Source organism: Aethalodelphis obliquidens, unplaced genomic scaffold, assembly GCF_003676395.1.
Source record: "Aethalodelphis obliquidens isolate GAN/ISIS:26980383/991018 unplaced genomic scaffold, ASM367639v1 scaffold31, whole genome shotgun sequence".
NCBI classification, from domain to species: domain Eukaryota; kingdom Metazoa; phylum Chordata; class Mammalia; order Artiodactyla; family Delphinidae; genus Aethalodelphis; species Aethalodelphis obliquidens.
The window spans coordinates 9,702,696-9,717,567 of record NW_020837975.1 but is presented as its reverse complement, the minus strand read 5'-3'; the positions used below and the strand labels follow the sequence as shown (position 1 = coordinate 9,717,567).

General features: G+C 53.3%; 1 protein-coding gene across 2 annotated transcripts in view; it reads left to right on the top strand.

Annotated features, from left to right (window-relative positions):
* MDGA1 (MAM domain containing glycosylphosphatidylinositol anchor 1) overlaps window positions 1–14,872 on the top strand; it is a 57,803-nt gene that overhangs the window by 37,544 nt on the left and 5,387 nt on the right. Inside the window, exons 7-16 of one of the 2 annotated variants that reach the window (XM_027127125.1) lie at window positions 129–458; window positions 3,343–3,636; window positions 4,462–4,746; window positions 6,382–6,533; window positions 7,371–7,548; window positions 7,792–7,815; window positions 8,809–8,961; window positions 9,318–9,452; window positions 14,088–14,218; window positions 14,437–14,545. In XM_027127125.1, coding sequence (XP_026982926.1) covers window positions 129–458; window positions 3,343–3,636; window positions 4,462–4,746; window positions 6,382–6,533; window positions 7,371–7,548; window positions 7,792–7,815; window positions 8,809–8,961; window positions 9,318–9,452; window positions 14,088–14,218; window positions 14,437–14,545 — 1,791 coding nt within the window. The remainder of the gene's footprint in view (window positions 1–128; window positions 459–3,342; window positions 3,637–4,461; window positions 4,747–6,381; window positions 6,534–7,370; window positions 7,549–7,791; window positions 7,816–8,808; window positions 8,962–9,317; window positions 9,453–14,087; window positions 14,219–14,436; window positions 14,546–14,872) is intronic. The other variant, XM_027127126.1, reaches the window with a different exon arrangement.

The following is a 14,872-nucleotide window of genomic DNA, read 5'->3' as shown; positions in this document are numbered from 1 at the left end:
GATCGTAGCCCCCAAACTCCAGGAAGGCCAGTTGGAGGGTAGAGGCTGCATCTGGGTGGGGGTGGTGAGACAGGGAACCCTGGCTTTGGGCCAGCTCCAGCCACCTTTCCCTCCCCATCCACCCACAGCCATGAAGAATGCCACATTCCAGATCACCCCAGATGTGATCAAAGAGAGCGAGAACATACAGCTGGGCCAGGACCTGAAGCTGTCATGCCATGTGGATGCAGTGCCCCAGGAGAAGGTGACCTACCAGTGGTTCAAGAATGGCAAGCCAGCACGCATGTCCAAGAGGCTGCTGGTGACTCGCAATGACCCTGAGTTGCCCGCTGTCACCAGCAGCCTAGAGCTCATTGACCTACACTTCAGCGACTACGGCACCTATCTGTGTGTGGCTTCCTTCCCGGGAGCACCTGTGCCCGACCTGAGCGTCGAGGTCAACATCTCCTCTGAGACAGGTGGGCAGCTGGAGGGGGGCAACAGGGAGGTATGAGGGGGCTGGAGAGACCCACAGAGGGGAGGTGGGGGCAGCAGCTTGGGAAAGGGAGGCCACAGTGAGGAGGATATCATTTGTTCATGCCATATGCATTTATTAAACACCTGTTATATGCCAGGCATTATGCTAGGCACTGGAGTAAAGTGGTGGGCAAAACAGGCCACATTGAACTTAGTAGCAAATGTTTTTCAGATCATCCCACAAATAAATGTATCACTGCAAACTGTGATGCGTGAGAGTCAGGAAAGAGTTTCCTAAGATAGCAGGTTTGATCTGAGATCTGAGGGAGGGGCAGGATTTTAGTAGGCAAAGGAGAGCAAAGGGAGGGTGGAAGAGAAAAGCAGGCCAAGGAATCAGCATATGCAAAGACACCGAGGCAAGAAAGTTCATGGAGCGTTTGGCGCACTGAAAGAAGGAGAGTGTGGCTGGGAGAATAGAGTGAGATGAGAGTGGAGAGGTTGGCAGGGGCCAGATTTTGCAGAGGATTTGGGTCTTTATTCCAATAATAATAAATAACGATAATGAAATAATGGCCAACATTTACTGAGTGTTTACTGTGTGTTCTGATGATTTTATATTTATCTCATTCACCTTCATGATTTACTTTATGGGGTAGATGGTTCATCTTCAGTTTTTAGAGATGAGGAAACTTAGGCTAAGAGAGTTTAAGAATCTTACCTAAGGTTACACATCAATAAGTGGTGGAGCTGGGATTCAAACCCAGGCAACCAGACTTCAGAACCTGCTCTCAGCCACCCCTGAAGGGTTTACACTTTGAAAATTACAAGAGTTTGGAGGGAGTGACTTTGGAGAAGGTCTCTGGAATCTCATCTCCAGCCCCCAGTACCTTGCACTGAGTTGCTGGCTGACTTTGGCTAAGCCTCTTCAACTCTCTGGGCCTCAGTCTCTCCTCTATGAGACATTGAACCAGATGGCCTTGGAAGCTCTTCCCATCCTGACATCTGAACAGGGAGAGGCCAGGCGTAGCTGGAGGTGTCAGGAAAGGCTTCCAGAAGGAGACAGACCTGAGCTGGGCTTTGGGAGTGGACTAGGCCTCCACAGATTCCACAAATCCATTTTGCAAATCACAGAGCCACGTCTGGGGTGAGGAGCTGGGGACTCAGACACGAATGCCACAGCCCCATCATCAGAGCTCACTGCCTAGACAGAGAGATAGACCTGTTGCAGAAGGGTCAGGCAAGGTGGAGGAAAAGGAAGGACAAACCTTAGATAAGACTCAGGAGCTAAAGGTGGGGTCTGCAGAGCATCTGGGGGCACAAGAGGAATACCAGGCTGCCCGGGGTCATCAGGGAAGGCTTCTTAGAGGAGCCATTTTCCATGTGAGCATTTGCTCGTGCTCAAGCCCATGAGAGGAGGGACAGGGAGCCCCCCAAGGTGTATGAGACTTGCTGTGTCCAGGAAGTATGTTCCTTACAAGTGGATCCCACAGCTGGAACACAGGATGGGAAAGGAAGATGAGGCTGGGGGTTGACAGAGGCCAGAGCACAAGGGCCTTGTTAGAAGAGCCAAGGAGTTTGAGCTTTAACCTGAGGGCAGTATGGCCTCAAAATGGGACAGCCCTTTATCTTGTGGGGGCAAAGAAGGGTTGGGAGCTGGGGTGTTTTAGAAACAGGGAAATCAGCGGGGTACAGGGCCATTTCCTTCATTTCATTCGTCAGCTTGATGCCTAGGACATAGAAGCTTTTTAAGGACCTGTGGAGACGGTTTAGAATTAGAAAAATAAATTAAAATTAACTGGCTCCAAAATACAAAGGGAAAACTGCAGAATTAAAGCCAATAAATGTATAAATGTTTACAGAGTATAAATTATGCTAACTAGATAACTGGACTTCAGCTTGCCTTGTAGAGTTATTTACGATTTATATTTAATGTAGACATTTAATTTGTTTGATGTGATATGGGATGGGACCCATGGAAGTCTTTAAAAGACCCTTAATTTGGGCAATGTGTTGGGTTGGATTAGGTTTGGCTGTGAATAACAGAAAAAAACCTAAATAATGGTGCCTTTAAATGAGCTAGATGTGTATTTCTTCTTTATGTAAGAGTGAGCAGTCCAGGCTGGAATAGTGGCTCTGCTCCACCAAATCCTCAGAGCCCCAGGCTCCATCTTGTCTTGCTTTTCTGTTATCTTTAGCATGTGCCCCCTCGTCCACGATGGCAGTGCCAGCTGCAGCCATCAGTCTGCATTCCAGCCTGGAGGGAGGAAGAGAGGCACTGCCTCTCCATTTAAAGACTCACACCATCTTGGCCAGGATTTAGTCACGTGACCAGAGCTAGCCATAAGGCAGACTGGGAAATACAGTCTTTATTCTGGCTGTGTGTCCTGCTAAAGCCCAGATATTCTTTCACCTTTGAAGAAAGGGTAAGGATGTTGGGGGACAGACCACCAACCTGTGATAACACTCCAGAAAGAGAAGATGGAGGCTTTCATTAGAGCAGGGCCAGTAGGCAGGAAGGAAGGGATTGAGGGAGAAGATATTTAGCGGAACTATTTAAAAAGTGGATCCCCCCCAAATAAATAAATAAAAGGTGGAATCCCCCAAACTTAGTAATGTTGGGGATAAGGGGATAGAAAGAATTGGCCTGGACGACTTCAACACTCTTTCTGAGTTGGGAGACCTTGAGGCAGAGACCCAGGAGGTGGAGAGGATTTGGGGAGGGGAGTTCTGTTTTGAAGATACTGCAGGATCTGTGGAACATCAGGGATGGGAAAGGAGGCTCGCACTTAGTGGGAGGGAAGCAGGAGCCCCAGAGCAGAGGCCGGGGGATGGGGGGTCGATGAGGGGAAGCTCTAACCCCGCTCCTACCTCTTCCCTGCCCCGCAGTGCCTCCCACCATCAGCGTGCCCAAGGGCAAGGCCGTGGTGACCGTGCGCGAGGGCTCGCCCGCCGAGCTGCAGTGCGAGGTGCGGGGCAAGCCGCGGCCGCCTGTGCTTTGGTCCCGTGTGGACAAGGACGCTGCGTTGCTGCCCTCGGGGCTGCCCCTTGAGACCTCGGACGGGAAGCTGCGGCTGGAGCGTGTGAGCCGCGACATGAGTGGGACCTACCGCTGCCAGACGGCTCGCTATAATGGCTTCAACGTGCGCCCCCGCGAGGCTCAGGTGCAGCTGAACGTGCAGTGTGAGTGCCACCGCCCCACCCAGACTACCGTCCAGAGCTGTCCCTCCCGGTTTATAGTCAGGCCTGCCCCCTTTTCACCCCTTCACCCACCCTAGTCCAACCAAACCCCTCTGCTGATACCCCTAAACCGTCCTTGACCCCCGTGCTCTAAGACATGGAGGTCCATGACTCGTGCCGCACTTCTACTCCATCTTCATTCCCAGGGACCCAGTGAGCAAAGAAATAACTGATTTTGCCAAGTGAAACTGGGAGTTTGAAGGAGGAAGGAACCTTCAAGGGAACACACTGCTTCTGATAGTATAATGACGAGAGTTAACTTACCACGTGCCAAGCACTGAGTGTTTTAATGCCCTAACTCATCTAGCCCTCCACAGTCCTATGTATAGATTCTGTTATTCACCCATTTTTACAAATAGGGAAACCGAGTCACACAGATGTTAAGTAACTTGCCTAAGATCTCACAGCTAGTTAGAGGCAGAGCTGGGGTTTGAACCTAAGCTATCTAGCTCCGGAGATCATGCTGTAAATCCCGACGTTATGCTGCTTTTCATTACACGGAGGGTGAGGGGACCATTTGAGGCATGAATAGAGGCCCAGTCTGGGAAGCTCGGCTGGGAAGGAGTAGGTATCTGCAGGTCGGGGAGGTATGAGTGTGTCTATTTTGTATGTTGTAAGTATGTATCCACCCCGAGACCCTTCCAGGATGCTGGGGGGTGGGGGGAGGGGTGGCGGGAGTAGGGGCGAGTACGTCGCCTCCCCATGGGGCCGCTCCTCAGACCCCACTCGGTGGAGAGAGGCCCCGCTGACCGCCGCCCCCGCCCCCAGTCCCGCCGGAGGTGGAGCCCAGCTCCCAGGACGTGCGCCAGGCACTGGGCCGGCCAGTGCTACTGCGCTGCTCGCTGCTTCGAGGCAGCCCCCAGCGCATCTCCTCGGCTGTGTGGCGCTTCAAAGGGCAACTGCTGACTCTGCCGCCTGCCGTCCCCGTCGCCGCCGAGGCCCCCGACCACTCTGAGCTGCGCCTCGACGCCGTCACCCGCGACAGCAGCGGCAGCTACGAGTGCAGCATCTCCAACGACGTGGGCTCCGCTGCCTGCCTCTTCCAGGTCTCGGGTGAGTGTCCCGACTGCCCCGCCCCAGCCAACCCCGCCCACCTGGCGCCAGGCTCCGCCCCAACCCCAGCCCTGCCCAGGCTCCGCCTGGGGCCCCGCCCTTTCCGGCCTCACTGCGCCTGTTTTAGGGCCCTGCCTTTCCAGGACCCGCCCATGCCAGGTACAGATCCCGCGCAGGCCTCCCGGAAATAACCGGGACGTTCTCTCGCTGCCCTGAACCCTCCACTTGCCCACTCTAGGTCTAGGCCTTCCCCTTTCGAGGCCCGCCTCGACTTGGCCTAAGCCTCGCCTGTTTTAGCTTTGCCCGGCTCCTGGCATCTAACAGGCCCGCTCCCTTCACCAGGCCTAGACTTCGCCCCTCTAGCCCCAGGAGCACCAGGTATGGGCCCTTGCCTTTAAAGGCCCATTCACACCTGGCTTACGCCCTGCCTACGTGAGGCATAGGCTCCACCCCTTCCAGCTCTCTGCTTCCACCTGTTTGAGTAGCAGGCATTGCTTTCCCTGCAACCCTGTCCACGTCAGGTTTAGACCGACCCGCTCAAGGCCTGGGCACCGCCGCATCTCAGCCGTCACTTCTCAAGCCCCTCCTCCTTCGTCCTTGGCCCTAGAGGCTGCAGATAGGAAATCTCTTCCTGACTGCGGGCCCAATGTGAGGGGCCTGAGCTGTAGCTTAGAGGAGGGAAGAAGCGCCTCAACAGCTTCTCTGGAACGTCGTGGGTGGCGCTGGGCCAGCCAGCACACATTTCCTGAGCTGTCACTCTAGAGGTTCAGGCCCCTCGGTGCCCAGAAATCCCTTTCAGCCCCATCTCTTCATGTCATTCAGGTGGGCATTTTGGGGCTGCAGATGGGCGTGGGTGGGTCCGAAAGGAGGGAAGGTCGTGGTGAGAGTGGAGGGGAAAGGCCGGACCCACTCCCTTCTCTTCCTCCCTTGGAGAGAGCCGGTACCCTGTCAGAAGCAGCACCCCAGAGGAGAGCCCCAGGTGTGCCTGTCCCCCATTTTACTGTGCCCCCGCTCTCCCAACAGCCTCTGACTGACTGGGTGCCCCTTAGCTCTTGTTTGGATCTCCTCACTCACAGTGGGGGGCTAGGGCCACAGGTCACTGGCCACCTACCCAGCCCCTCCCCACCCCACCCAGCCCTGCCAGCCAGAGGCCCCTGTGACATTTCCCACCTCCTTCCCCCTCCCCTGTTCTCCCACACTTTCCCTGTCTCCCCACCTTTTGGCCACTCTCTATCTCTCTTCCCTTCCTTCTACCTCAAAATCCATGACCCTTCTTGGTGTCTTCTATCCAATTCTCTTCCCCTGTGTTTTCTCTAATATCCCTTCTCTGTGTCTTAACCACATTTTTCTTTTCCGTCCTTTCCTTGGCCTTTCCACTCCCTTCTCACCAACACCACCTCTTGGATTCCCAATCTCCCTTTCCTCCATCTCCCACCTCCCCGCCTACCCCTCGTTCTCCCCAATCTCCTCTTCTCCCACCATCTCCTCTCCTCACAATATTCCTTCTTTTTGTCCCCCCACCCCCACCCCGTACCACGCATCCTCTTCTGTCGCCCTCTCCTGCATCTCCTCTCTCTCTGTCTCTCCTCATCCCCTGCCCCTCACGGCCCCATGCCCCCCTCCCGGCCCTCTCAGCCAAAGCCTACAGCCCGGAGTTTTACTTCGACACCCCCAACCCCACCCGCAGCCACAAGCTGTCTAAGAATTACTCCTACGTGCTGCAGTGGACCCAGAGGGAGCCTGACGCTGTCGACCCTTTGCTCAACTACAGACTCAGTGTCCGCCAGGTGGGCCAAGGGGGACAGGGGCTCAGGTGCAGGCTGGCCCTGGGAATACTCATCAAGCCAGGGGGAAGGGGTTGGAGACACATTGACCCTCTTAGAGATAACTCTTCAGAGCCAGGGAAAAAGTGTTCTGGATACAGGAGCTGGGACGCTCTAGGGACCTGTCCCCTTTGAACCCATGCTCTGGGCACAGCCCTGAGAATTAGGCAGGGGTCTGCTGGGTTCATGTGGGGGAAGGCGGGTAAAGCCAGTCCTGCTCACAAAACAGAGAATCTACTCTTATATCAGAAGCTTAAAGCATGAGCTTAAGTCTCATCTACAGGGTCTCTAGGACACAAGGCCAGAGCCACTATACGAGTCTCGAGTCCAGTCTAATTGCATGTGGTTCTGCCCAGACTAAGGGGTAGTTGGGTGGAGGGTAAGAGTGTGACTCTGAGGCAGACTGCCTAAGCTAGAATTCAGTTCTGTATTAACTTGGGCAAGCTACATCTGTTTGGTTTCAGTTTCTTCATCTGTAAAATGGGGGTAATTATACTATTCCAACTGATAGGATCATTATTTTGAGGATTTAAATGAGTTAATAATTGCAAAGCATTTAGAACAGTGCCTAGCACACATTAATTTTTCAATACGTGTTACTATCACTTATTATTAAGACAGCCCTGGGAGGTGGGCATGGAAGGGGTGATTGCTCTGTCTTACAGATGAGGAAACTGAGGCCCTGGCTTCCTAGTCCTTTGCTCTTTCTGCTCCCCTGCACTGCCCCCGAAAGTCACACCAGGGCCTGGGCTGGTGTTAGGTGGAGGGTGTCGGGCATCTGGGAACTCCCTGTATCTACAGTTGAATCAGCAAAACGCCATGGTGAAGGCCATCCCGGTGCGGCGTGTGGAGAAGGGGCAGCTGCTGGAGTACATCCTGACCGACCTTCGAGTGCCCCACAGCTACGAGGTCCGCCTCACGCCCTACACCACTTTCGGGGCTGGAGATACGGCCTCCCGCATCATCCACTACACAGAGCGTAGGTGGTGGTGGCTGTGGTGGTGGGATAGGTGGGCCCATCTCATGCCCAGGGGACCCCTCCATATTCCCCACGTGGTTCCTGAGCTTGGGGTTCTCCAATGTGCAGTGTCCTACCCTGTCACTGCAGGCCAGGAGCCTCTGGCCCCCAGGCCTACTCTGGGGACCCTGTTCCTAAGCCCACGCACCCTCTGCACAGCCCCACACCTTGGTTCTGACTTGGTTTTCCTGCTTGCTTTCTCAGCCATCAACTCTCCCAATCTGTCAGGTGAGACACCCCTACCCACTTCCCCTTCCCTTTAGGGACACAAAGTCTCCCCGGGTGGGAGGGACCCCAAGAGATAACCCAGAGAGAAAATAGTGTGGAGGCCAGAAGTTGGCAGAAAAAGCAGAAGGAAGCAAGGCTGGGCTTGGAGATATTTGCATCCAGGATTTATTCTGGGGCTTAAAGGCTTGAAGGGAGGGTGGAGTCAGGAGGACATCTCTCTAACTCAGGGCCTTTTGTCCTCACTCAGCACCATTCACTGTCCCGAAAAGAAAAATGGAAAGACCAGGCTAATCCACATTCTCTGTTCCCTGGGGCAGAGGTCCTTAGTCTGAGATCCGTGGACCACCCCTACAAAGGATGAGGAGGGTCCATGAAACGGGACCCTGGAAGGGCATACAATTACTTCTTTATTTTCCCTAACTTCTAGAAATTTAACATCTTCAATGATGAATGTAGGAATGTGGTATAATCACTACCTGTGACTCTGTCATGGAAATCCAATGTTTTCACATCACCTAAAAGTTTTTGCAGCCATCTCTAAATATCATTTCCATTTATTAGTATTTCAAACTACAGTAGTTAGACCTAACACTGGATTCTGTGATTTAATTAGATAATAGAGAAGCCCACTTACTATTATATCACAAATTTATTTTTTAAATATTTTGATAACTGTATTTCAATATAATTGATTTCCTTTGTAACCCTGTGTTTTTCATTTTATGCACCTAAATAATTATTCTGAGATGAGATTCTTAACTTCACTAGACGCCAGAAGGGTTTGTGGCACAAAAAAGATGAAGAGGTCCTGTTCCGGGAATAGATCGGTCAGGGGTTCCATTGCCTGGTTTCTGAAGCCCTGGGATCCTGGGCCCGCTGCTTGGATACTTGGGAGCTGTCTCATGGGTGACCAGGAAGTCAAAGCTGGACCAGGGGACTTGAGGAGGCTGACTCTCTGTGTCTCATTCCCTCCCAACTCTGCCCTGAATACAGACAACACCTGCCACTTTGAGGATGAGAAGATCTGCGGCTACACCCAGGACCTGACAGACAACTTTGACTGGACCCGGCAGAATGCCCTCACCCAGAACCCCAAGCGCTCCCCCAACACTGGTCCCCCCACGGACATAAGTGGCACCCCTGAGGGTGAGGACATGGCCTGCTGCTAGGAATGGAGAACAGCTTCAGGGAGGGGTCTAGCCCTGGGGAGCCCGGTCTGAGAGGAGACACAGCCCCGGCCTCAGGGAGCTCCGGTCTGAGAGGAGAGAAACAGCTCTGAGCTGCTAGAGGATTGGGAAGAAGAGAAACTGCAGCAGAGCAAAGCACTCACAATTGCTGGCCCAGACTCCTGTGTTGTGCCGTGAGGCAGGGAGGACTGGGTGGGGTGGGGTGAGGCACCTGGGATTCAGGCAGCTGATACTAAGGCCAAAAAGGAATCAGATGGAAAGAGGCCTGGGAGGGGTGAGGGGGAGGCTGTTGGCACATCTCCCCCTTCCCTGCAGGCTACTACATGTTCATTGAGACATCAAGGCCCCGGGAGTTGGGGGACCGTGCGAGGTTGGTGAGTCCCCTGTACAACGCCAGCGCCAAGTTCTACTGCGTCTCCTTCTTCTACCACATGTACGGGAAGCATATCGGTGAGTCGAGGGACCAGGTAAGCTGCACGAGTGTGTGCTGGGGCAGGGAGGGGTGTCCACAGGAAGCTGGGGACTGGCCCGGGTAAGGCCTGGGCATCCCAAGTTGGCTGAATCACAGATCCTTATAGGGAATATGAGCAGAATCTGGGCAAGGGGGAAGTCCAGAGCCAGCTTGTCTGAGGTTTTGAGATGATCAAGGCTTTCTGAGGGTGCAAAGAAAATGGATCCACCAGGATGAGTCTTGGAGGGGATGGAGAAATCAGCTAAAAGGCTGCATGTATTGAGTGCCTGCCAGGTGCCAGGTGACATCCTGGGTTAGGGATGCATCTGTGGTCTTATTAACCCTCACAACCACCACGTGTGGGAGGTGTTACCATATAGACCAGAGAGGTTAAGCATTTGCCCAAGATCACACAGCAACCCAAGTCTGTCTGACTCTCCCAAGCCCTAAACGCAGGGTTGGAAGGGAGCTGCTCCGTGAGCAGTGAGGGGAAGTACTACTTCGTAAGCATGACCATGAACCTAAGGAGTGCCCTTTGGGAAGCGATGGCGCTGGTAGGAGTGCCAGATTAGTCAATGAACTCATCATCAGCCATCATTTCCAGAGCTCCTGCTCTGTGCCAGGCATCTAGTGCTGCAGTGAACAGGATGGACAAATCCCTCATCCTCTTGGCACCTACAGTCAAGTGGGAGAGACAGACATTAAATAATTAATTGCACCAGATAGGATTTGGTGACCACTGTGATGTGTGTCTGCAGCAGAAGGACAGAGGCCAAGACAGCTGATAAAAGGAATAGCCAACTGACTCTGGGGGCTGGTTATGGAAGGCTCTGCTGAGGAAATGACAATTTAAATTTTATTTATTTGTTTGTTTACATATTTATGGGAAAGGTAATATATTTTGCACAGGTCAGAAGGTACAAAAGGGTGTGTAAGGAGAGTCCCTCTCCCATCCCAGTCCTCCTGCCACCTAGAGTCCCTTCCCGGAGGCAATCAATGTATTAGATTTGGGGGCAAACTTCCAGAAATGCTTTAAGCATGTAGAAGCCAGTACACATATATTCTGTTTCCCTCCATTCTACACACACTGTTCTGTGCCTTGCTTTTCCCTCTAAACTGTGCCTCTTGGTGATCAGGCCTTAACAGACCCTAGAAAGCTTCATTGTTTTCCTCAGCTACATGGTAGAGGAAGTGACTTTAAGCAAGTGTGGACCTAAAGGCTCATTGTGAAGTGTCCACAGCTAGAGTGATGGGTCGGGCCGAACTGATGAACTGGAATGAGGTGGGATGGGACCTTCTGCATCCACTGGGGTCCCCCGGGCCATCCACACAATCCAATTCACCCATGACCTGGGTCTGGACCTCGTGAGAAGCTTCCTGTGGGGTAGGTGGGGGTGAGGGTGACCAGGACCTCCCTGCCCAGCTAGAGTAACCACTTCAAACCAATCCTGGTTTGCCCCAGCCTTTCCCACTTTTAACACTAGAAGTCCCACATTCCAGGCAAACCAGGACAGTTGGTCATTTTATCCTCAGCTCAGGAGGGGCACGGGAGACCCAGCTGGCAAGAAAAGCATGTTGGACACAGTAGGGCCCTGGGAGATCAAGCCTTAAGAGCTGGGATGCCCAGGTGCCTGGGTGCAGAAAAAGCCCTGAGGGAGCCGTCTGTGCTCCAGAGCTTGCTTGGTGTCCCCCAGCAGGCGGGACAAACACCAGTCGCTGAGAGCTTCTGGGAGGCAGGTTTGAATTCCACCTGAGGAACATCCTATAAGTATCAGATCTTCCCAGCAAAGGAATGGGCTATCCTGTGCCTGGACAGGACTGTCCAGCAGGGGTGCTGTGGAGGTGACCCCTGTCCCAGGTCATGTTACTCCCCTGCTCGGCCCCCTTCCATCACCATCTTCTCTAGGCCTCCCGTACCGATCTGCCCCTGCCTGCTTCTCTGACCTCATTTTCTGCTGCTCTCCCCTGACTCTACTCAGTTCAAGCACGCCGGTCTCCTTGCTTTTCTTTAAGTGCTTGAGGCCTTAGAAGTCTTTGCTTTTGATATTTCCCCCCGCCTAGAATGTTCTTCCCCTCCCCTCATTCAGGCTTCCTTGGAGAGGTCCCCGACAGCCCCATGTAAAACACCTCTGTATCCCTTTCCTGCATTATTTTCTTTATAGTGATTACTGCCAAAAGAGCATAAGCTTCAGGAAGCAGAGTTCTTTATCTTATTCATGGATGTGTCTCTGGTGTCTAGAATAGTGCCTGCTCAATTAGATGAATGAATGAATGATGGGGAGGTAGGGAGGGCTGGGCTTGATGAACCCTGAGATAACTTCTTACCCTGAGAAGCCTCTTTTCAGTCAGTCCTGATGACAGTGATGGAAAGTTCTTCCCTGAGCATTCAAATATCGAGAACAGATAGGAATTTGATGGGGACTTTCCCTCAGGAGCCAAATAGGGCGAGAAGATATGAATCCCAGTAACTGCCACACTGTAGAGCAGGGAGTGGTCTGGGCATGGGGAACTGCAGTTTAAGGTCTCAGAGCTCACAGGAAGCACAGAGGGCTCCCAGCTCAAGCCTGGGAAAACTTCTTGGAGGAGGTGACATTTCAGACAGGGCTTGAAGCACAAAAAGGATTTGGTCAGGGGAACATAGTAGGGGAGGGCATCTCAAGCAGTGGGAACAACCCAGGCAAAAGCCCGGAGTCTGGAAAGCTGGGCTGTGTCCAGGCTGCAGCATGTAGCTCGGTGTGGCCTTGGAGGTGACAGGAAGACAGGGAAGAAGGTAGTGAGCAGGCACCCTTAAGGCCCTGGCTGACCCTGTGAAACGCTGTCAGGAAGTGGGGAGATCTTGGAGCTGGTGGATGATCAGGGAAGGGGGCAGAAATTCAATTTGGGTTTGAGTAGTGAAAAGGTGGGGTTCCCCCATTAGGGTCCTTGGGGCAGGGTGGTGGAGGAGGAAGAAGTGGTTTGGAGATTGAGGTTGGACCCTGGAGGTTGGGGGATTGGAACCGGGGAAGATCTGCAGGAAGGGGAAGAGAGGGAGGTCCCTTTGGGGCTGGTGAGAAGCCCAAAAGTCTCTGGGGCTTGGGCCCTGCCTAAGCCAGTGTGGCATCTCCCGGCCCACTGGGTGCTGGCTTCAGCCCTCTCAGGGCCCCATCTGCTGGTGAAGGTTCTGCACATGCCTTGAACTTTTGTTTGCTCCTCCCCCAGGCCTGGGTCTGCTGCTGGGGAGGGGTGGGTGTTTCTGGCTGTCCTGGTCCCTCCTCTCCCCTCCCCTCCCACCCCACCTGGCAGCTCTGGGCACCAGCTGTCCCCAGTCCTTGTGCCTCACTGGCTCTCCTAGGTCCAAGCCAACTCCTTTAATCTCAGGCAGGTAACATTTGGTGGCCCTCCCCCACTGGGGGTCCGTCTATCTGGTGTCACAGATGGTGTGGCTTTGTCTGGGGCAGTGCCATGGAAATGCCAGCTACCAGGTGCCGTCTAAGATTGATTCCCCTTCTCTCTGAGCCAAGTCTTTATATCATAGGAGGCTTGAGATAGGCTAGAAGAGCCAGCGAGGGGGCATGACATTGCCTGGGTGCTCTTCATCGAGGCCTGATCCCTTCCTTCTCTTCCATTGCCCCTCAGCATCTCCACAATCCCAGGCCCCTGGGCCTGTGGGCGAAGGGGCTCAGCACCCCTAGGCTAATAACTCCAAATTTTCACATTTTACCACAGCTATGTAGCACATATACTAGTATCTTTCTTTGAATCAACTCACTCCTTTTTCCTTAGCTTTGTCCTAAGCATCAATATTGGAGAAGTTGTGGGTTTGAAAGGCTAGCTTTATTCACCTCTTAAAACATATATATAAGTATGAAATTTTTCACCGAGGTATAATGGACATTATATTAGTTTCATATGTACAACATAATGAGTTGACATTTGTGCATATTGCAAAACAATCACCACAATAAGTCTAGTTAACAGCCAACCATCACCAGAATCTTTTTTTCTTATGATGAGAACTTTTAAGGTCTACTCTCTTAGCAGCTTTCAAATATGCAATACAGTATTCTTAACTGTAGTCACCATGCTGTACATTACATCCCCAGAACTTATTTATTTTATAACTTGAAGTTCGTACCTTTTTAGTCCCTTCACCCATTTCACCCACCTGCCACCCTCCAAGTGTTAAATTTTTAAAGTCCGTTCCTGTACCTCCAGAAATCATTGCATGTATCGTGTACCACCAAGCGTGTGCATTACGTGCTTCGGGAATCCTGCTCTGTGTTCAGATATGAGCCCCAGTGTCCTGGGACAACTCCCCTGTCTAGAGGGGGGAAGGGTGCTGTGTGTGGGTGTGTTTGTGTGTGTGAGTGAGTGAGTGTGTGGGGGGAATGAGCTGATTAGGAAGGAAAGGAAGAAATGAAAGAGAATTTGCCAATCGTCCTGATAAGTGGAAGCCCTGCTGCCCTGCTGCTGTCCCCTCTCTTTCCCATGCTGAGGTCCCCTCTGGGATAACAGGACACTGAGCCAGTCTGCGATGGGGAGAATGTCCTGCCCAGCGGGGACTGTGCTGTGGGCAGTGGTAGGGAGTTGAGCCTGGTGAATGGGGAAAGGTGAGGGTGCCCCCTCACTGCCCCCTCTCCTCACACCCACCACAGGCTCCCTCAACCTCCTGGTGCGGTCCCGGAACAAAGGGGCACTGGACACGCACGCCTGGTCCCTCAGTGGCAATAAGGGCAACGTGTGGCAGCAGGCGCATGTGCCCATCAACCCCAGTGGGCCCTTCCAGGTGAGTCTGCTGGGCCCAGGGCTCCTCACAGCTCTCCAGGCCCTGGGCCATCGCTCCAGCCGGGGAGCCCTCAGGAGGGCCCAGGGCTTGCTCCTGGGAGCTGAGGAGAAAAGCTTGCAGGGATGGGGGGCCTTCCAGGGAGACGGAGGCTAAGGGCTGGGAGTCTGTGGTGCAGAACCTCCCTCATCCCTGCTCCCTGCTCTCTGACCCCACCCCAGATTATTTTTGAGGGGGTTCGAGGCTCGGGCTACCTGGGGGATATCGCCATAGATGACGTCACACTGAAGAAGGGAGAGTGTCCCAGGAAGCAGATGGATCCCAATAAAGGTGCAGGATGGAAAGAGGGCGGGGGTGCTGAATCTCTGGGGGACTGTGTGGGTGGGTGCCTGTGTCAGGGGAGGCGTTGCTGTCTGAATTGGGGTTCAGAGTGGCTGGGTGATGGGATGCATGTGCTGGTGACTGTGGGAACAGCTGCTGATGTGTTTGGTACCCACCTTGGGCCCCACCCTGGCTCAGGCTGTGGGCCGTATGGAGGACAATGAGACCACCAGACCCTCCTGTGAGCTTACTAAGTTTACAGTAGCAGCGTCTGTGTCTGGGTACATCCGTGTGTGTGTGTGTGTGTGTGTGTGTGTGTGTGTGTGTGTGTGTGTG